Consider the following 22,668-nt stretch of genomic DNA (forward strand, 5'->3'; position numbering starts at 1 on the left):
ACATTATTACTCTAATATTACAAATGTCCTATGTAAAATAATGCAATACCACAACATTTCAATGTATGTGTAAGAGTGTGTGTAAAAGTGTGTGTGCGTATGTGAGTGTGTTTGTGTGTCTGTGTATCTTTACGGTCCGCGTTGTGCCATGAGGTGTTGTTTTATCTGTTTTTACTAATCTGATTTTAGTGCTCGCTTAAGTTACTTGATGTGGAAGACAGTTCCTTGCATGGCTCTATGTAGTACTGCATGTTTCCCAGTCTGTTCTGGACTTGGGGACTGTGAAGAGACCCCTGGTGCCATGTCTTGTGGGGTATGTATGGGTGTCTGAGCTTTGTGTCAGCTGTTTGAACAGAAACAAACACATTTTTACTTCCTTGATGTGTAGAACTTTGGCATTCAGTTCCATGTGAAGAACGCAGACATCAAACACCTTGTGTTTTTTCGGCATGAAAAAAAATAACATAACGTCAGTTCTCTATTTTTGCCACTAGTTGTCACTATCGTACCATACCAGTACAGAACCTTTATACAACGTTTTTCCAAGCTGGGGAAGACAAAAAGTGTAACACAAGAACCTTACGCAAACAAAGTAGTACAAGTGGGAAAAGGTAACGATGTTATTGGTTGTAGCTACCATTGGTGTTAAAATATTTGAATGAATATGTCATTTCTTTGTATTATATAAGATAGCATAATCATAGTAAGACATTCGATGTGTGTATTATAGCTAGCCTGGTTACTGCTAGCTAGCCCGCTATCAATGTCAAATCACCTGTAGCCGCCCGATACATACCGCCAACTACCCTTTATATAAGGCGGACTAGGTTGAACGGACTCGGTAGCTACTAGTCTCGCGTTGCCATATCTCAAAGGTTCTCAACGATGCTGGGTAGCAAGAAAAGACTAGCTAGTTGTTGAAAATAGTTTTGGCTGTTATTGTAGCTGAATAACCAGTCGCGTTTTCCGGCATGTGCAGTTTAAATTAGAACAAATTAAAACTATCATAGAAGTTGTACGTGAGGAGTCTCCGTTGTAGCCTTGCGAGACTACGTGTAAAGTGCCTCGTCAATGTTTTTTGACGCGTTCCGTAGTATTCGTTGGAAAATGTACCTTGTATGTAGCTATTTCACACTCAGTGGTGTAAAGTACTTAAGTACAAATACTTTAAAGTACCAAAGTAATTTTGGGGGTATCTGTACTTTACTATTTATTTTTTTGACTATTTATACTTCACTACATTCCTGACAAATATTGTACTTTTTACTCCACACATTTTTCCTAAGACCCAAAAGTACTTGTTACAATTTGAATGCTTAGTAGGACAGGAAAATAGTCAAATTCCCGCACTTATCAAGAACACATTCCTGGTCATCCCTTCTGCCTTTGATCTGGCACACTCAAGAAACAAACACAAATACTTCATTTGTAAATTATGTCTGTTGGAGTGTGCCCCTGGCGATCTGTAAAAAAAGATAATGGTAGTGTCTGGTCTTGCTTAATATATGTAAATGGAAATTCGTTATACTTTTGCTTTTGATACTTAAGTATATTTTATAAATTACATTTACTTTTGATACTTAAGTATATTTAAAACCAAATACTTTTTACTCAAGTAGTAATTTACAAGGTGACTTTTACTTCAGTTATTTTCTATTAAGGTATCTTTTACTTTTACCCAAGTATGACAATCGGGTACTTTTTCCACCACTGGTCACACTCCAATTCAATATAGCTAAATTCTATATAGCTACTACCTCAATAAGCCAAATATCACATCATAGTTACCATGATTCATACCTCAAATTTGGACCACACTGGTAAACCTCCTTAATGTCAATTTAAGCCCTTCAGTACTTTGACCACCTATGAGAGATAATCTGCATCAAGTATTCTGTTTATTCAGGCATTGCTACAGTATATTATCAGCATTGCTGGTGTTATTGAATACATTTCCCATTCATCTCTAATTCTGTGTTCTGCTGCTTTTCAGTGTTCTGTGGGGGTGACCATGGTTTGAGACAACAAAGATGTCTGCCCGCATTCCACTGGTCCTCCTGGCCTGCGGCTCCTTCAACCCCATCACCAACCAGCATATGCGGCTGTTCGAGCTGGCCAGGGATCACCTGCACCAGACAGGTCGTGCACCATAGAGACCCTATATTAATTTGTTATGTTCGTGTTGCCTCCTAGACTTGTATTATGCACCTGTCTGTTTATTTCGTCAGTGTGATTACGGGACAGTGGAAGGTAGAAGTCCCCCAAAGGGTTTCTGTGAAGCTTTCAGGAGCATTTACATTGTGGTTAAGTATCAATTGTCATCTGTACAGATAGAGCTGTGCCTTCCTTGCACACTACTTTACACCTTGTGCCTTGACATGAGCCTACACATTTAGTCTATTTATATAGACCAAATAAACAGTACTGCACTTCAGTTGGAATAAATCATGTTCTTATTTTCCCATGGACCCTGGGGGCATAAGATGTCAACTGACCTGTGAGAATGTAAACATTGTACAGAATAAGCTGTATAGTATTAAATTGCGTGGTGACTAAAACGTTGTTATATTTTCCCATGTTGAAGACTTGGGAAAATGGTGCAATAAGGAAGACAATATAGCATTGAGGGGATTTAATTAGGTGTGTTTTGCACCGGGTGAAAGTTCATTGCATTCATTCTGGAACTGGGCTGCTTCCTGGGCTTGAGCCAGGTGCCCCGTTCAAAACCCACAGTGAAGTCGGCTCAAAACAAAATTGACGTAAATTAAGCACGTTGAGTAATGGAGTAGGATTCTGTGTTTTCACATGCAAAAGTGATTGCTTTAGATAAAGACGCTTTAGCTGTCTTCTCAATGAAAACTATTTTTAACATTTTCAAACATATTTTTATGGAAAAGATATGTTGTATGTTTCTGGTTGATGCACCATGCTTCCTTGTTGACAACATGACCGAGCAGGGCGCAGATTACTGTTAGATTTGGGGAGGGTGCTCCTCAGTCACTGCTTTTGCCCGTTCACGTCCTGGGCCATAGACCGGTGCCCCGTGACTCAGTATAATCCAATCTGCCCAATGTCAAAGAGTGGGGAGGATCAAGAGTCTCATCAACCAATGACTTACCCCATTTCAGGTCAGTTCCAGGTGGTGGGCGGGATTGTGTCTCCGGTGAGTGACGGCTATGGCAAGCAGGGCCTGGTGTTGGCCAAGCACCGCATCGCTATGGCGAGGCTGGCACTGCAGAGTTCAGACTGGGTCTCCGTTGACGATTGGGAGAGCCAGCAGCCCGACTGGACAGAGACAGTGGTCACAATGAGGTGTGGAGTCACACATTTTCACAGTTTCAACCTTTAAACTAATTGATTAAGTAACTACTAGTAAATCACAGCCCCAAAATGGCTTCTCTCTGAAGAAACGTTTTGAGAAGTTTATTACTGCTTTGATGAGCAGTGAACTACAGTACACTAAAAAATGTATGTTAGAGATGTTGCAGAATCAGCATTGCCTTGTGATGCCACTGGTCATGTGCACCACAGTTGTCACTATACAAGTTAGCCGCTGAGTGTAACCCTTTCATAACTTTTAAGTGTTTTTGTTAAAAATAACAGGATTCCACCTCAAACATTAGTGTTTACAAGTGGTCAATACCTTAAACGAACCATGGTATCTTTTACTGGATGTTTTTTATTTCCAATAATAGGGTTTTACTTACAAAATCCTTCAATTCAGCTCTACTTTATTCATGAAATAATCACGTTGTAAAAATGTCTAATTCCCTTTGTAAAGCATCTCAGCGTGCATAAAGACTTAATTGAATCTGCCAGTCAGAGCTTCATCCTCCTTTTCAGCCAGACAGATCCCGTCTAGACCTGACATTAAAAATAACTGATAATCCTATCACAAATTATTTAGACAATCTCATTAAGGGCTTAGTTTGCATCCACACCCTGTATTAAAATGTCTCCCAACATGATGTCACATCATGCCTCAACTGTCCACGTTCATGATCAGAATTTCCCACTTCATCTGAAGACCGTTACAACTACATTTACATGACTGTTGTGGTCCATCAGATCCGATCACAATGCATATACTCTTCTACACACGTCCATAAACATCCAATTCTACTGAATATGAACAACATCCAATAACATTGTAATACCAGGTGTACACTGGTCCGGAGCCTTGGTTTATGTCCTCCCATGTCGTACTTCCCAGCCCTCATTCTTTAGCTCTTCATTAGCCGTTAGCGCTCCATAGAATCTCCTCTTCCCGCACCACAAGCCTGTTCACAATAGGAAGGCAATAGAGCTCCCTGGGTAAAAATCCCCTCTGTTGCTGCTCCACGCCAAATGTTCTTTGTGCCAGAAACCACCTCAGATTTAAGGCTGCGATGCCAGAGATTCCAGGGATATTGCGGCAACATGGGGCCCATACCAGGTCTGGGTCTTTCCTGTGGTCAGACCCCTTGCTGCTGGCTGAGTTTGTTGCTATTGTAACATGTTGCCATAGTGATTAAGTGGATGTGGGACACAGTTGCATTTGATATTGATCAACCAGTTGAAACTATACAGAAAGTTACCTCCACTTTCCATGTGCGGGATATTGAGTGTTTATCTCCCACAATGGCACTCACTATTGATTTGATTTACAAGTCACATAAATGGACCAGCAACCTTTCATTTAGGGTTACACATAAACATGACATGCATTTAGTTATATGTACTCAACGACTATGTGCACCCATGAGAACGTAAACACACATACACACACACACACACACACACACACATAAATGCACACGAAGCTGAAGTGCTGTTCCCACTTGTGATGCATTATACAACCCTCTCCTTGTCCCCTCTGCTCTGACAAATCCCCTTGTTGAGCGAGCTGTCTGCTTGTTGAGTGAGCTGTCTGATTAAAGCCATCAAGTGGCCTGTTGTCCACATTGGAGCAGGGCTGTTGAAACCTATGGGATCACGTAACCCAAAACACAAATCTTCTAGAACATCTGTAAGAGGCTTTTGCTCTCAACAGCATATTCCTTTATTGGTTTTCTTTGCATTTGTCATATGTCATCTCCCTTTGCATTGTCCTGCTGGCAGGTACCATTATGGTCGGATACTGAAGCAGTACCAAGAGGGCACAGGGAAGGACAATGGTCCAACCACAAACCCCCATCATCTCACAAGTAAGACCCTCCTTGACCTTGCACTCTGTAGCATAGGCCCATTCTAGCCCCTTCTCCTTTTATGTTCAAAGATCTAAAAGGATTGGAGAGGTCAGAGGTCTGCAATGTGTGGCTCTGGAGATGCGTGCTGCTCTTTACCTGTCCCTTTGTGGGCCCATGGCGATCCAAGTAGTATTTTGAAGTTATCAATCAACTATAAAAGTAGTTGAAAGAACAAATCAAATTAGCTGTACTCACACTTGAACAACCACATGAGACGTATTTAACAACAGTTGTTGAAATTGGCCTTCAACACTCAACACAATTCTGTTTTACGGGAAGTGGACTGAAATGGAACTGGGCCTCTCTCTCTCTCTCTCTCTCGGCACCAACTGAGCTGCAAATCAAATTGTATTAGTCACATGCACCCAATACAACAGGTGTAGTAGACCTTACTGAGAAATGCTTACTTACAAGCCCTTAACCAACAATGCAGTTCAAGAAAAAGAGTTAAGGAAATATTTATAAAATAAAGTAAAAAAATAAAATAAAAAGTAACACAATAAAACAACAATAACGAGGCTATATACTGGGGGTACCGGTACCGATTGAAAGTGCGGGGGCACTGGTTAGTGGATGGAAATTTGTACATGTAGGTAGGGGTAAAGTGACTGCATAGATAATAAACAGCAATCATCCTCTAATTATAAACCTCCACCTTAGCACTGGTGTCCTTTACTCACTCGTTCTGCCCCTGAACAGGCAGTTGAACAGCCAGTTAACCCACATTTAACCCACTGTTCCTAGGCCGTCATTGAAAATAAGAATTTGTTCTTAACTGACTTGCCTAGTTAAATAAAGGTTAAAACATTTTTACAAAAAAAACTTAATAGCCTAGTTTGAATCTTATTTAGGTTGAAATATGTATAGGATCTGTTTTTTCCTCTTAAAGCAACTAAGTAATCCTTTATCCCCTTTACACATTCAGCTCTATGAAATCAGCTCTATGGAAGCAGCATGTTCATTAAAGCCAATGATGTTTAGAGGATGAGGGGGTTGGTGTGGCATGAACAGATCATTATGAAGGTTACAGGGTGGACCAGGGAAGACGTGTAAATAGAGCCAGTCACACACACACACACCATTCCTATCAAAGGCTGGTGGATATATCAGAAAGAACTCTATCAGAATTTCCCTAATCCCAGAGTGCTGTAGCATCTTCTCCCCAAAGATGAGTGTTAGACATTATGTTGAAGTGTAGCAGGGAATAAATCGTAAATGGTAAATTAATGCCTATTCCCCCCCCCTTTTTAAAAATGTGGAAACGCTCTAGAGGTGCAAGCGCTTCATAAACCTGGACAAAATGTAGGCAGAGCTCTAGAAGTTTAGGTAGTCATGAGCAGCTTTCGGTCTGACCTGGAACTACATAAACCACACATGAAATTCATTAACTAATTGAGATGCCACACATGAAATTCATTAACTAATTGAGATACCACACATGAAATTCATTAACTAATTGAGATGCCACACATGAAATTCATTAACTAATTGAGATGCCACACATGAAATTCATTAACTAATTGAGATACCACACATGAAATTCATTAACTAATTGAGATGCCACACATGAAATTCATTAACTAATTGAGATACCACACATGAAATTCATTAACTAATTGAAATTAGTTACTGAGTTCCATGTGTGGTTTATGTAGTTCCAGGTTAAGACCAAAATCTGTAGTTCTCATGACAAACTAAACTTCTATATTAAACGGTTTATTTCTTTGTTCATTGTCAGTTTAATCATGAAACTGATCTACTCATGAATTGTCTGTCATTCCAGGGTTTGGTCAACACGCTGTCAATACATACATACAGGTTACCATGGTTTATCTGCACAAATCATGACTCCAAATCCCAAAATTCATGTCCTGTCACTTTTTTACAAACAAGCTCTTACACAAAGAAGGGTAATGGATGTTCACAATCCCATATAGTGTGCCTGTGCTTAACTTGTTATTCTTACACTGCAGTGCTAGCGAACGCAGATAAAGAGCATTAGCTTTTGTTCACGCGCGCTTCGGAAGGTTTGTGCTGCGGGAAATACAATATTGAATTAAATGTATTTTTGGGATGTAATCTGAATGCGCAGTTATGTCGTACTGTGTTGGTGGTCAGCTGGCATGGGGTTACATCTGGTTAACACCTATATTTCTGAAGAAAATGGCTCATTCTAGTGAGGGATGGATTACATGGTTTACCGCAGTAGAAAAAAAGAAATCAGCAAAACAAATGAATAACTAACTCTCAGCAAACCAATTAAAACCATGGCCTTCATGTTTACTTCAACATGATGGCCACATCCAAATCTCTTTTGGGTGGAGACCAGGGGAGACATCAGTGTAAAGGCCGCCATTCACCAACGCTTCCTTTTCTTGACCCTCTCTCAGGCTCCTCTCCCAGGCTGAAGCTGCTGTGCGGAGCTGACTTCCTGGACACCTTCAAGGTGCCGGGCCTGTGGCTGGACGACCACGTGGAGGAGGTGGCGGGACGCTTCGGCCTGGTCTGTGTCAGCCGGGGGGGCCTGGAGCCCGAGCTCGCAGTGCACGAGTCGGAGACACTTTCACGCCACTGGCGAAACATCTTCCTAGTGCGCGAGTGGGTCCGCAACGAGACCAGCGCCACGGAGGTCCGGCGGGCCCTGAGACGAGGCCTCAGCGTCAAGTACCTCCTCCCAGATTCTGTCATCAAGTATATCCACCAGCACAACCTCTATACCGGGGATAGTGAGCTGAAGAATAAGGATGTGCTATTGAGGCCGCTTACCAAGCAGACAGAGATGCCTGTGAAAACTCTGGATGATTAACTGAGAGGCTGCCATTGGCCTTCATTGATGGAAGCAAGCATATAATGTGCCAATAGCAGATACATCTATTGACTGTGCAAGAACAGGCCATGTGGCCCATAGCTAGTTCACTTCTGTCATCTCAGTTGAATATGTGTCACACCACACGCACAATGTTTTTCCATCAGTGGGTGCCTTTTTTATAAGCAGATTTATACACATTTGTTAGTGTTGGCAAACTTGATGTAATAGCAAAGACATTTGTGCAGCAGTGCAGATGACTAGAGAGACCAGATAAGAATTGTGATTGACACAGTGGATTGTAGTAAACTGGACTAGTTTAGGATGCTCCTAAACTATTGCTGACATGTAATCTGTTTTGGAAGAGATATGATCATCACCCCCAACAGCCTGCAGATACAGTGCGGGTATGTGCTGGTTGGCTAGTCTACATGATCAGATTATTATGGATAAGAGCGAGAATATTTTTATTTGTCAAAAGGCAGTCAAGCACCGATCATCATGACACCAGAATAAGATCCTCGATATTTATTGGAAATGACCATCATGCTCATCACCGTGCACTTTCAACACCCTGTGAAGCTCATCATAACTGTAGCCTAATAAACTGTATGCTTTCTCGAGTCGTAGTGGGAGGACCACACACCACTCCAAGTTTACTTCGATATGATGATGATATCACTATTTGCACATGAAGGCATTTCCTCCACATTCCTTGCGTAATTAATTTTGCGGATACAAAAAGATCCCACCCACGATGTCAAATGAACAAACTATTTGTCGGTAATCATAAAATTACCAAACGTTCTGTTTCCATCACGGCTGTCATTACTTTTTTTATACAGTATTACTTACCTGCATAAAAACTGTGGATGGAAACATGGTTTATGTTACCGATAGGCCAACACTTAGCACTGTTTTATATGGCCACTGTGCAAATGCACGTCAAGACTGGTTGGTCAGCTTAAAACATGGCTAGGCCTAATCAAATTAGCAGAGTTGTACAATTTATGGTGTCATTAAAAAAAATGTGCCCCCCGCCCCAACGTAAAAATATTTTCAATAATGTTTATGCCAACAAATAACAAATGTAGCAACCCTGTGTTTATAAACGTGGATATAGACTTTGACACTTCAGCATGCTTTTGTGGCACAGTCGATGCCACGCAGGTCTATGGGCCAGAAGGTTGAGGGTTCACTGAGAGGAACCACAGAGTAGCTCCCTGCACGTTTTATCACTGGTAGGCCTGAAACATTCTTCCTCACCTCAAGTTCAACTGTCTGAGTCAGTTGGAGCAAATGCCTTCATATCATAGGCTTGCAGTAGCTAAAGCTTAATAATAACCACACCAAAAGTTTTGTAAACTTGAGTGTAATATCAAAAGTCAAGCCATTGTTTATAGGGAATATAAAGTAAGAACAGGCCATTATATTGCAGCAAACACAACATAAGTTGGAACTTAATTTGGCCTAAGAAAATGTCTCAACTGAATGAAATAACAATTGCGAACTGGTTTAAACCTTATTGCTGTAATTACCAACAAAGGCAAGTGCATACTATACACAACAAATTACAGAAATAGAATCATATATCATATACAGACCTACATATAACCGCGCTTAAACTAAATATGGAGCACACAATTAAAAAGACTGATAAAATGTAATTTAGCCAATAAATGTCAACAGAATTAAACAAAACAGGTTTTGCGTATAAAAAAAGTGTTCTATTAATAAATAGGCTTACAATAATAAATTATATACAATAAGGATAAAACAAGTTATTAGAAATACATTTAAGTTTCAAAATTGCATCCTACCTAAATAGGGAGTTGCCACTGTAGCCTCTATTTGGCCATGCCAACGTTCTTCTCATCTTCCACTACAATATTAAAACTTATATTAAATTCCCCTTGTAGACTTTTCACTATAGGTGTACTCTTTTTCCTCTAACTTTTGTTTTACTTCAATGAAAAAGCCATCTGTCTTCACAATCAACAGTGGCCTAGGCCAAGGCTCCTCTGCTAGGTCTCTCCTAAGCAGCAGGCTCATGTGCGCACAATGCGTGAGAGAATGGTTCTGAAGCGCAAATTTGGGGTGTAGGCTATGATAGACAGCTTCTCCAGGACAATTTGGCCTGCTACAATTCTATTTATTGACTTTTCCACAGTCATTGTCCCATCAGAGTTGTGCTTTCTATCATTCACTTGTTGCAAATAAAAGTCAGTGTGTAGTGCACATAAAAAAATACTTTTGAGCTTAAATTCACATGTACCGAATAAAAAAATCCAAAGCAATGGGTTACCATCACATTTTCAACTCTAGGCCTACTGATGGTTTTGTCACAACATGTTTTACATGGGTATAAGCTGTTGGCTAGAGCGCACGTGCCAATACCAGAGTGGGCACATTCGCACGTGCGCTCTAGCCAACAGCTTGCAGATACAGTGCAGGTATTTATTACCTTCTTTTTTTTACCTTTAACTAGGCAAGTCAGTTAGGAATAAATTCTTATCTACAATGACAGCGACCAAGGCACAGTGGGTTAACTGCCTTGTTCAGGGGCAGAATGACAGATTTTTTACCTTGTTAGCTCTGGGATTCAATCCAGCAACCTTTCGGTTACTGGCCCAATGCTCTAACCACTAGGCTACCTGCCGACCCAGGTATAGCCTACTACATGATATCATTATTCACAAAAGCACTAGATTATTTTATTTGTCAAATGTCAGCCAAGCATCGATCATCATGTCAGCAGAATAAGACCCTCCATATATATTGAAAGGAGCATCAACCTAAATGGTGCAAGTTCATCAGAACGTATTTCATCTGTAGCTTAATAAACTGCCTGCTTTCCCATGATATCCTGACATTTTTTATCCAACATGTAGGCTACTTTAATGCATTTAGTCCTATTTTTTTTAAAGCCACACACAGTCTACATATCAATACATACACAAACTATCTAGGTCAAATAGGGGAGAGGCGTTGCTTAATCTGTTTTTTGAAACCAGGTTTGCTGTTCATTTGAGCAATATGAGATGGAACAGAGTTCCATGCAATAATGGCTCTACATAAATCTGTACGCTTTCTTGAATTTGTTCTGGATTTGGGGACTGTAAAAAGACCCCTGGTGGGGTAAGTGTGTGTGTGTGTCAGAGCAGTGTGTAAATGGACTATGCAAACAATTTGGGATTTTCAACACGTTCATGTGTTTTTATAAAAAGAAGTGATGCAGTCAGTGTCTCCTCAACTCTTAGCCAAGAGAGACTGGCAGCATAGCATTTATATCAGCCCTCTGATTACAACAAAGAGCAAGACATGCAGCTCTGTTCTGGGCCAGCTGCAGCTTTACTAGGTCTTTCCTTGCAGCACTCGAACACACGACTGGACAATAATCGAGATTAGACACAACTAGAGCCTGCAGGACTTGCTTTTTGGAGTGTGGTGTCAAAAAAGCCTTTATTATGGCCAGACCTCCCCATCTTTACAACCATTCAATCTATGTTTTGACCTTGACCGTTTACAATCTAAGGTAACGCCAAGTCATTTAGTCTCCTCAATTTGTTCAACAAAGGCTGCACTGAAAACTAACAGTACAGTGCCCACAATCATTTTATTATCAATTTCTTTCAAACAATCATCAGTCATTTGTTTCAGTTCAGTACATGTTGAGTGCCCTTCTCTATAAGCATGCTAAAAGTCTGTTGAAGTAGCATTATATTTGGTCAAACACAATTTTTTCCAACAGTTTGCTAAGAGCTGGTAGCAAGCTGATAGGTCTGCTGTTAGAACCAGTAAAGGCCTCTTTACCACTGTTGGGTTGCAGAATTACTAATTACTAACGGCTTCCCCAAAGGCCTGAGGACAAAGACTTTCCTCAAGGCTCAGATTAAATATGACAGATAAGAGTGGCTATAGAGTCAGCTACTATAATCAGTCGCTTTCCATCTAAGTTGTCAATGCCAGGAGGTTTGTCATTGATCAATAACTATTAATGCTTTTCTTAGTTTTTTTATGCATGAATACAATGGCTCTGTTCGTTGTTGGCATTTCCTACCTAAGTTTGCCCACTTTGCCAATGAAGTAATCATTAAAACAATGGTCCAGACAGAGGTTTGAGTTTACGAATTAACAGTTTATTAACCCAACTTCACACAGGCTACTGTTTGGCCGTAGCCCACGCCAAATAAATGAAGGATACCCTGTAATACAACCGTGACCTTCTCTTGTGAAGGCCAGACGTAAGAGAGAGAACAATGGCTAAATTTGGTCATAACTTCCAATGCTCCATCCCCCTGCCCAATCCCCCTCCACTCCGTCAACCACCAGGATGCCCGGCATCCGAACATTCCAGGCATTCCCGGAATTGGCAGATAGCAGGTTGATTGGCATGTCGGACCTCGCGAACACTGGGTACTGGTAAGTACAACACAACCAACTGATAGCAAACACAACACACAGCTGTCTGTGTGTTATGGCCAATATACCACAGCTCTTGAAGAAGAATCTGGCCTTAATGGCCATGCATCCTTATAACCTCCACCCTGCACAGCCAGAAGAGGACTGGCCACTCCTCAGAGCCTGGTTCCTCTCTAGGTTTGGTTCCTGCCTTTCTAGGGAGTTATTCCTAGACACAGTGCTTCTACACCTGCATTGCTTGCTCATTGGGGTTATAGGCTGGGTTTCTGTATAATCACTTTGTGACGTCTGCTGATGTAAAAAGGGCTTTAGAAATACATTTGATTTCATTTAAGGGCTGTTCTTAAACACGACAGCATGCGGAGTGCCTGGATACAGCCCTTGGCCTTAACCCCCAAGCTAACCCCCATGGTTACCAACATTATTAGAAGAGTCAAAATAAATGTTTTGTCATACCAGTGGTATATGGTTTGATATACCCCAGCTTTCAGCCAATCAGCATTCTGGGCTCGAACCACCCAGTTTATAATACAAGTTGGCACATGGAAGTGTAGTGCATTAGGGAAGTACCAAAACACCTTCATATTGGGGAGGCGCATGCAAGCAGCTGAGGAAATGTGGCTAGGATGGAAATTATATTGGAAAACCTGCAACAGAGCCAACCGTTAACCAGAAAAAAAATGCACTACCCTCCCATGTGCCCAATAAAAAAAACACACAACCCTCCCCAAAGCAAAAAATTAAGTTTGACAGTCCTCCCCTATTTTGAACCCCCCGGTAAATTGCGACCTGTCCCTCAACACTTGCTTGCTAGATGGCCAGCTAACTACGGCTAACATAGTCACGACCTCCGCCGCCAGAATAACAACAAGTATCTGTTTTCTATTGACGTTCATTTGGATAAATCCATAACAATGCGCTGATAATGCCCGATTTTGCCTGGAAGAGCTAGAAAAGTTTCCCTTATTCTCAGGCCACTCGAGACTGGGGATCGCATTGCATATCAAGCACTAGGCTCGTTAACTAGCTAAATAGTTTGTTGCTAGCAAATCTTCCGAATTAAAAAAAAACAGTTGCTGAAAACAGCTGGTCAACCTAGAAACATGTGGGAGGATTTGACAGCAGAGTGCCTCTTGCGTCACGACTGCAACAGTCAGTTCACCAGATGCTCCAACACTCTGCAAAAACCAATCAATGCCTAGCTAGCTAGGTTTTTTCGTCGTTGGACCTGTGTTTACAATGTATCCCATTTCAGTTTGTTTAGTTGTTAGTTTAGCTTTTTGTAACTTTGTAGCAAGTACGGTCTGCATCTGTAGGCGCATATTGAAAGGTGTCCCGTTATCTGGATTTAATGTCCATTCTAGAATGCTCTTCTAACCAATCAGAAACGTGTATTGAACAACAATGTGATTTATATATTATGTCGTTCCCAGCCTGCTCTCATGGGCTGGGGACGAGGTTTAATTGATAGACTATGTGCCCTTGTTCTGAATGCGCGGTTTGCGCCGGGATGCATGGGGGTGAGTCGGCGGATCAGCGGTGGAGGGAGGCTCAAAATGTTGTAGGAAAAAAATTAAAACTAGTAAGTAATCAGATTAAAGGGGTTACGTTTAGGTATGGACAGCGGTCCGGCATTCGACTGCAAGTAAACAGCGATCTCCTTTACCCTTTCACTGGAAGTAAGGACACTAGAAACACACAGACAATATGCCAGTTGATCTAAATGGGTATTGGAAAATGATCTCTAATGACAACTTCGAAGAGTACTTGAAAGCCCTCGGTGAGTTGTCCCACAAAGTATTTTATGGGTGGTTTGCGCTTAATGACGGGGATTCAAACTTCAGTCAAAATGATGATGCGCAAGGATACCTGCTGGACCACTGCGCCATGGGTTCAATATTGAGCTCTAGCCATCATTCAAAATCCTAACTATAGACCTAGCGAACATTACTATTCTGAATATTTAGAGATGTATATATATATATAGTTATAACATTTAGTAGTTTGAAAGTGTTCTTATTGGACCACTGGTGTAGATACTGATAATTGTGTCACTTAAAATAATGGTTTCAAAGTGCCTCATATTTACAAAGTATCCCAAAAAGATTTCCGGGAGTTGGATCCAGTTAAAGCCTATAGGCAACAGAAATGGGAGGATGAGTGTGACGTTGGGCTATAGATGAATGTAGCCTTCCTCCTGTGTTGATATATTTTCTCTCTCTTCTTTCCTTGGGGACCTATCACACAGATGTAAATGTTGCCATTAGGAAAATTGCCACTTTGTTGAAGCCCGACAAAGACATCAGTCACGATGGTGACCACGTTGTCATCAAGACCCTCAGTACCTTTAAGAACTATAACATGGATTTCCATGTTGGCAAGGAGTTTGAGCAGGATCTGTCAGGGGTCAATGACAAAAAAATGCATGGTGAGTTGACAAAAACATTTCCATCACACATTCAGTGTAGACTAGTTTTTGGCTATCAAAGGCTATAAAAACATATTTCTGGAGACTGGACAGAGACGCCGAACAAGGAGAAATATTGATGTTTCAGTAGTGATTTGATCAATCATATTCCATCTACTGCAGCGTTTTTCAAACTCGGTCCTGGGGACCACAAGGGGTGCACATTTTGTTTTTTTGCCAAAACGCTGCTCTAGTGTGATAGCAGTCCTTATGTGTCCTTATACTTGATTGAGATACCACTGTGAATACAAGGGGCCTTGAGTTAATATAATAATACACTGCTCAAAATAATTAAGGGAACACTAAAATAACACATCCTAGATCTGAATGAATGAAATATTCTTATTAAATACTTTTTTCTTTACATAGTTGAATGTGCTGACAACAAAATCACACAAAAATTATCAATGAAAATCAAATTTATCAACCCATAGTGGTCTGGATTTGGTTTATCAACCCATAGTGGTCTGGATTTGGAGTCAAAGTGGAAAACCACACAACAGGCTGATCCAACTTGGATGTAATGTCCTTAAAACAAGTCAAAATGAGGCTCAGTAGTGTGTGTGGCCTCCACGTGCCTGTATGACCTCCCTACAACGCCTGGGCATGCTTCTGATGGTCTCCTGAGGGATCTCCTCCCAGACCTGGACTAAAGCATCCGCCAACTCATGGACAGTCTGTGGTGCAACGTGGCGTTGGTGGATGGAGTGAGACATGATGTCCCAAATGTGCTCAATTGGATTCAGGTCTGGGGAACGGGCGGGCCAGTCCATATCATCAATGCCTTCCTCTTGCAGGAACTGCTGACACACTCCAGCCACATGAGGTCTAGCATTGTCTTGCATTAGGAGGAACCCAGGGCCAACCGCACCAGCATATGGTCTCACAAGGGGTCTGAAGATCTCATCTCGGTACCTAATGGCAGTCAGGCTACCTCTGGCGAGCACATGGAGGGCTGTGCGGCCCCCAAAGAAATGCCACCCCACACCATGGCTGACCCACCGCCAAACCGGTCATGCTGGAGGATGTAGGCAGCAGAACGTTCTCCACGACGTCTCCAGACTGTCACGTCTGTCACGTGCTCAGTGTGAACCTGCTTTCATCTGTGAAGTGCACAGGGCGCCAGAGGCGAATTTGCCAATCTTGGTGTTCTCTGGCAAATGCCAAACATCCTGCACGGTGTTGGGCTGTAAGCACAACCCCCACCTGTGGACGTCGGGCCCTCATACCACCCTCATGGAGTCTGTTTCTGACCGTTTGAGCAGTTGCTGGAGGTCATTTTGCAGGGCTCTGGCAGTGCTCCTCCTGCTCCTCCTTGCACAAGTGCAGAGGTAGTGGTCCTGCTGCTGGGTTGTTGCCCTCCTACGGCCTCCTCTGCGTCTCCTGATGTACTGGCCTGTCTCCTGGTAGCGCCTCCATGCTCTGGACACTACGCTGACAGACACAGCAAACCTTCTTGCCACAGCTCGCTTTGATGTGCCATCCTTGGATGAGCTGCACTACCTGAGCCACTTGTGTGGGTTGTAGACTCCATCTCATGCTACCACTAGAGTGAAAGCACCGCCAGCATTCAAAAGTGACCAAAACATCAGCCAGGAAACATAGGAACTGAGAAGTGGTCCGTGGTCACCACCTGCAGAACCACTCCTTTATTGGGGGTGTCTTGCTAATTGCCTATAATTTCCACCTGTTGTCTATTCCATTTGCACAACAGCATGTGAAATGTATTGTCAATCAGTAATTGTCATCATAGATACACTTCAACTATGACAGACAAAATTAGAAAAAAAAATCCAGAAAATCAAATTGTAGGATTTTAAATGAATTTATTTGCAAATTATGGTGGAAAATAAGTCAATAACAAAAGTTTATCTCAATACTTTGTTATATACCCTTTGTTGGCAATGACAGAAGTCAAACTTTTTCTGTAAGTCTGTAAGGCCCATTCCTCTATGCAGATCTCCTCTAGAACAGTGATGTTTTGGGGCTGTTGCTGGGCAACACGGACTTTCAACTCCCTCCAAAGATTTTCTATGGGGTTGAGATCTGGAGACTGGCTAGGCCACTCCAGGACCTTGAAATGCTTCTTGTCACTCCTTCGTTGCCCGGGCGGTGTGTTTGGGATCATTGTCATGCTGAAAGACCTAGCCACGTTTCATCTTCAATGCCCTTACTGATGGAAGGAGGTTTTCACTCAAAATCTCGTGATACATGGCCCCCATTCATTCTTTCCTTTACACGGATCAGTCGTCCTGGTCCCTTTGCAGAAAAACAGCCCCAAAGCATGATGTTTCCACCCCCATGCTTCACAGTAGGTATGGTGTTCTTTGGATGCAACTCAGCATTCTTTGTCTTCCAAACACGACAAGTTGAGTTTTTCCCAAAAGTTATATTTTAGTTTCATCTGACCTTAAGGCATTGTCCCATTCTTCTTCTGGATCATTCAAATGCTCTCTAGCAAACTTCAGACGGGCCTGGACATGTACTGGCTTAAGCAGGGGGACACGTCTGGCACTGCAGGATTTGAGTCCCTGGCGGCGTAGTGTGTTACTGACGGTAGGCTTTGTTACTTTGGTCCCAGCTCTCTGCAGGTCATTCACTAGGTCCCCCCGTGTGGTTCTGGGATTTTTGCTCACCGTTCTTGTGATCATTTTGACCCCACGTAGTGAGATCTTGCGTGGAGCCCCAGATCGAGGAAGATTATCAGTGGTCTTGTATGTCTTCCATTTCCTAATAATTGCTCCCACAGTTGATTTCTTCAAACCAAGCTGCTTACCTATTGCAGCCTGATGCAGATCTACAATTTTGTTTCTGGTGTCCTTTGACAGCTCTTTGGTCTTGGCCATAGTGGAGTTTGGAGTGTGACTGTTTGAGGTTGTGGACAGGTGTCTTTCATACTGATAACAAGTTCAAACAGGTGCCATCAATACAGGTAACGAGTGGAGGACAGAGGAGCCTCTTGAAGAAGTTACAGGTCTGTGAGAGCCAGAAATCTTGCTTGTTTGTAGGTGACCCAATACTTATTTTCCACCATAATTTGCAAATAAATTCATAAAAAATCCTACAATGTGATTTTCTGGATTTTTTTTCTCATTTTGTCTGTCATATTTGAAGTGTATCTATGATTAAAATTACAGGCCTCTTCTTTTTAAGTAGGAGAACTTGCACAATTGGTGGCTGACTAAATACTTTTTTGCCCCACTGTACACAGAGAGCTAATATTAATAATATGCATGTCAATCTCTCCTGGCTGAAAACAGAGGAGAGACTGACTTCACCACTGCTTTTATTTTTGAGAGTTATTGACATGTTGAAGCTGTCTGTCTAAACTACTGGTACACAGCTCGGATACCCCACAAGACATGCCACAAGACGTCTCTTCACAGTAATATCCAGAACAGACTATGGGAGGCACACAGTACTACATAGAGCCATGACTACATGGAACTCTATTACACATCAAGTAACTGACTTGAGCAGTAAAATGTTATTTAAAAATCAGATAAAACACCTTATGGAACAGCGGGGGCTGTGAAGCAACACAAACGTTGGCACAGACACATGCAAACACACACACACATAGGATAACATACGCACTATACATACACATGGATTTAGTACTGTAGATCTGTGGTAGTGGTGGAGTAGGGTCCTGAGGGCACACAGTGTGTTGTAAAATCTGTGAATGTATTGTAATGTTTTAAAATTGTACAAACTGCCTTAATGTTGCTGGACCCCAGGAAGAGCGCAGCAGCTAATGGGGATCCATAATAAATATAAATACAAAAATCGATGTCAGCCTATCCTCACATTCTGATCTCATTCAAGTCCTTTGGCATATTATTTGCTCCTGTACTCTGAACAATATATAAAAAGTGATTTTACTTTGCTGAGAAGTGTGGTTGCATGTTTCTGTCTGTATACACTGTATACACTGAATGCACAAAACATTAGGAACACCTTCTTAATATTGAGTTCCACCCCCTGTCCACAGAACAGCCTCATTTCGTTGAGCATAGATTCTACAAGGTGTCAAAAGCGATGCTGGCCCATGTTGACTCCAATGTTTCCCACAGTTGTTCCAAATTGACTGGATGTCTTTTGGGTGGTGGACCATTCTTGATACACGGGAAACTGTTGAGCGTGAAAAAAAACAACAGGTTTAAGGGATCATAGATTTTACCTGGTCAGTCTATGTCATGGAAAGAGCAGATGTTCCTAATGTTTTGTACACTCAGTGTATGTTCTCCCTGTAAGTTGTTCTACTTATGGTTGTGGATGCTATGTGTGCGTGTGGGTGGGTCATGCTCCTAACTGGCAGTAGAATGCATGATGGTGTCTCTCATCTCTTCCCGTAGACAACTATTTCATGGGAGGGGGACAAGCTGTTGTGTGTTCAGAAGGGAGAGAAGGAGGGCCGAGGCTGGACCCATTGGGTGGAGGGAGATACGCTTCATCTGGTAAGAGAGTCTATTCATTCATGTCATTTGAATGCAAGTCTACTTCCTCAGTTCCTGATTTTACTTGTTGTCACAACATATCTCAGATCAGGTGATTTAAAACATGTATATAGATAAATAGGAGAGATTAAAAAACGACACTGACTACCGTATGACTACCTTGTCATTGCAGATTTTCATTGCTATATGATTATTGTCGTCAAAGCTGAGTAAACGGCAGTGGAGGCTGCTGAGGGGAGAACGGCTCATAATGTCTGGAACAGAGCGAATGGAATTGCGAACACATGGGAACCATGGAAACCAAGTATATGATGTTGTTGACATCTTTCCATTTATTCCGCACGAGCCATTACCACATGCCCGTCCTCCCCAATTAAGGTTCCACCAACATCCTGTGGGAAAAGGCATCTGACTGCCATATTATTTAGTCAAAGTGATTCAGATGTTCGCAATCATTGGCCATGAAATTATTCATCAGCAGAGTGGCTCACAGGAGTCACTAATCCCCGGAACAATGAACAACAGTGGCCTCTGATGGTTAGAAATAGAACTGCAAGTACAAGTGCTTTGACTGGTTATTCTCCATATAGGAGATTGATTTACTGTTTTTTTTTTTTAATACATTTTCACAGCTGTACACCAAAATTAATGGGGGGTTAATTTTTGCATCCTACAAGAACAAATCAATAATTAATTAAAAGGATTTCTAAAAAATCTGTTCTCTCTGCAGGGGCTGAGAGCATGTGGAGCTATGTGCAAACAGCTCTTCAAGAACACTTAAACCAGCCCTGGAACAACAGAACGGTACCCCTTACCTGAGAGGGAAGAGAGACACGGACACGACCCAAGCCTGTGACAGGTGGTTCTCTATTGCACACATCTGTCCATCAATCCATCCTTTCATCCATCCTTCCTTATTTCATTCCATCAAGACTGTTGCCTTGCCCCACCAAAGTCAAACTATCCACAACAAGGGTGATGTACATGTAACTTCCTAACAAAAAGGAAAACTGTTTATTATTAACCTCCAAATGAGCTTCAATGCCATGCAACACTCCTTCCGTGGTCTCCAACTGCTCTTAAACGCAAGTAAAACCAAATGCATGCTTTTCAACCGTTTGCTGCCCACACCCTCCCGCCCGACTAGCATCACTACTATGGACAGTTCTAACTTAGAATGTGGACAATTACAAATACCTAGGTGTCTGGCTAGGTAGACTGTAAACTCTCCTTCCAGACTCATATTAAACATCTCCAATCCAAAGTAAAATCTAGAATCGGCTTCCTTTCAGCAGAGTGAAAGTGTTGGTGAGAGAGGTAAAGAATGAAAAGGAAATGCACAGGCAACAGAATATGTGACAGATGGCTATCAGGCCCAGTGTATCTGAGTCATTATAGCCATCTTGTTTACAGTGGCTTGCAAAAGTATTCAGATGATCTTTTTGGCCTTCCTGTGACATCGGGTGGTGTAAGTGTCCTGGAGGGCAGGTAGTTTGACCCTGGTGATGCTCTCTGGAGAGACCTGCGGTTGCGGGCGGTGCAGTTGCCATACCAGGTGGTGATACAGCCCGACAGGATGCTCTGAATTGTGCATCTGTACAAGTTTGTGAGGGTTTTAAGTGCCATGCCGAATGTCTTCATCCTCCTGAGGTTGAAGAAGCGCTGTTGCGCCCTCTTCACCACACTGTCTGTGTAGGTGGGCTATTTCAGTTTGTCAGTGATGTGTATGCCAAGGAACTTGAAATGTTCCACATTCTCCACTGTGGTCCTGTCAATATGGATAGGGGGTGTTCCCCCTGCTGTTTTCTGAAGTCCACCATCTACTTCTTTGTTTTGTTGATGTTGGGTGAGAGGTTATTTTCCTGGCACCACATTCCCAGGGCCCTCACCTCCTCCCTGTAGGCTGTCTCGGCATTGTTGGTAATCAGGCCTTCTACTGTTGTGTCGTCTAACAAACTTGATGAATAAGTTGGAGCCGGGCATGGCCATGCAGTCAGGGGTGTACAGGGAGTACAGGAAGGGAATGAGCACGCACCATTGTGGGGCACGCACCATTGTAGTCTCTCAAAGCACTTCATAATGACAGACGTGAGTGCTACGGAGCGATGGTCATTTAATTCAGTTCAATTTCGTGGGTACAGGAACAATGGTGCAAGTCTTGAAGCATGTGGGGACAGCAGACTGGGACAGGGAGAGATTGAATATGTGCATTAACACTCCAGCCAGCTGGTCTGCGCATGCTCTGAGTGCGCGGCTAGGGATGCTGCTTTGGCTGCCAGTCTTGCAAGGGTTAACATGCTTAAATATCTTACTCACGTCGGTCCGTGATTGTCTGTAGACCCTGCCACATATGTCTCGTGTCTGACCCGTTGAATTGTGACTCCACTTTGTCTCTATACTGACGTGTTAACTGTTTTATTGCCTTACAGAGGGAATAACTACACTGTTTGTATTCGGCCATATTCCCAGTCACCTTGCCACGGTTAAATGCGGTGGTTAGCGCTTTTAATTTTGTGCGAATGCTGCCATCTATCCACGGTTTCTGGTTAGGGTAGGGTTTTAATAGTCACAGTTGGTACAACATCTATAAACTTCCTGAAACTCAGTCACCATATCAGTGCATTCATCAATGTTATTCTCGGAGGCTACCCGGAACATATCCCAGTCCGCGTGATCAAAACAATCTTGAAGCGTGGATTCCGATTGGTCAGACCAGCGTTGAACAGTCCTTAGCACTGGTACTTACGGTTTGAGTTTCTGCCTATAGGAAGGGAGGAGCAAAATGGAGTAATGATCAGATTTGCCGAAGAAGGGGGGGAGGGGGGCTTGTAGGCATCCCGGAAGTTGGAGTAGCAGTGGTCGAGTGTTTTAGCAACAAAAGGACTTGAGTTCATGTATGTTATCACAAACACACCATGAGTGGTTAATCATGAAACATACACCCCCACCCTTCTTCTTCCCAAAAAAATATAACTGCGCGATGGACTGAGAACCCAAATGGCTGTACGAACAGACAGTATATCCCTAGAGAGACATGTTTCTGTGAAACAGAGTATGTTACAGTCCCTGATGGTTCTCTGGAAATCCTTGCCTTGAGCTCGTCAACTTCATTATTCAGAGACTGAGCTAATAACATAAGAAAAAGCACATTAAAAAAATGAAATATTGCAAAGTTGATTTGGAGCTCGAAGCACGGCCGCCCTTATCTATCTGCAACATTTTCATATACAGTGGGAAGAACAAGTATTTGATACACTGCCGATTTTGCAGGTTTTCCTACTTACA

At 42.3% G+C, this 22,668-nt stretch overlaps 1 protein-coding gene and 1 pseudogene across 3 annotated transcripts; both read left to right on the forward strand.

Annotated features, from left to right (window-relative positions):
- The first annotated feature begins 526 nt into the window (after window positions 1–526).
- Window positions 527–10,896, forward strand: nmnat3 (nicotinamide nucleotide adenylyltransferase 3). Of its 3 annotated transcripts, XM_064992413.1 has the most exons (5): window positions 527–611; window positions 1,994–2,139; window positions 3,129–3,312; window positions 5,101–5,186; window positions 7,619–10,896. In XM_064992413.1, the coding sequence occupies exons 2-5, from the start codon at window positions 2,031–2,033 to the stop codon at window positions 8,032–8,034; spliced, it is 795 nt and encodes a 264-aa protein (XP_064848485.1). In that variant the 5' UTR covers window positions 527–611; window positions 1,994–2,030; the 3' UTR covers window positions 8,035–10,896. The 3 variants fall into 3 exon arrangements, with proteins under 3 accessions (XP_064848485.1, XP_064848487.1, XP_064848486.1); XM_064992415.1 differs by lacking the exon at window positions 5,101–5,186 and having other exon boundaries at window positions 7,619–7,773; XM_064992414.1 differs by lacking the exons at window positions 3,129–3,312; window positions 5,101–5,186.
- Window positions 10,897–14,163: 3,267 nt separating this feature from the next.
- On the forward strand, window positions 14,164–20,482 carry LOC135558542 (retinol-binding protein 1-like; annotated as a pseudogene).
- The last annotated feature ends 2,186 nt before the right edge of the window (window positions 20,483–22,668 follow it).

This window comes from Oncorhynchus masou, chromosome 17 (assembly GCF_036934945.1).
Source record: "Oncorhynchus masou masou isolate Uvic2021 chromosome 17, UVic_Omas_1.1, whole genome shotgun sequence".
Lineage (NCBI taxonomy): Eukaryota > Metazoa > Chordata > Actinopteri > Salmoniformes > Salmonidae > Oncorhynchus > Oncorhynchus masou.

Excerpts from the sequence above, each read along its gene's own strand:
- nmnat3 (XM_064992413.1), top strand. The coding sequence starts at position 2,031 with ATGTCTGCCCGCATTCCACTGGTCCTCCTGGCCTGCGGCTCCTTCAAC. Across the intron at positions 3,313-5,100 it reads GAGACAGTGGTCACAATGAG|GTACCATTATGGTCGGATAC; the intron begins GTGTGGAGTCAC and ends TCCTGCTGGCAG. Across the intron at positions 5,187-7,618 it reads AAACCCCCATCATCTCACAA|GCTCCTCTCCCAGGCTGAAG; the intron begins GTAAGACCCTCC and ends ACCCTCTCTCAG.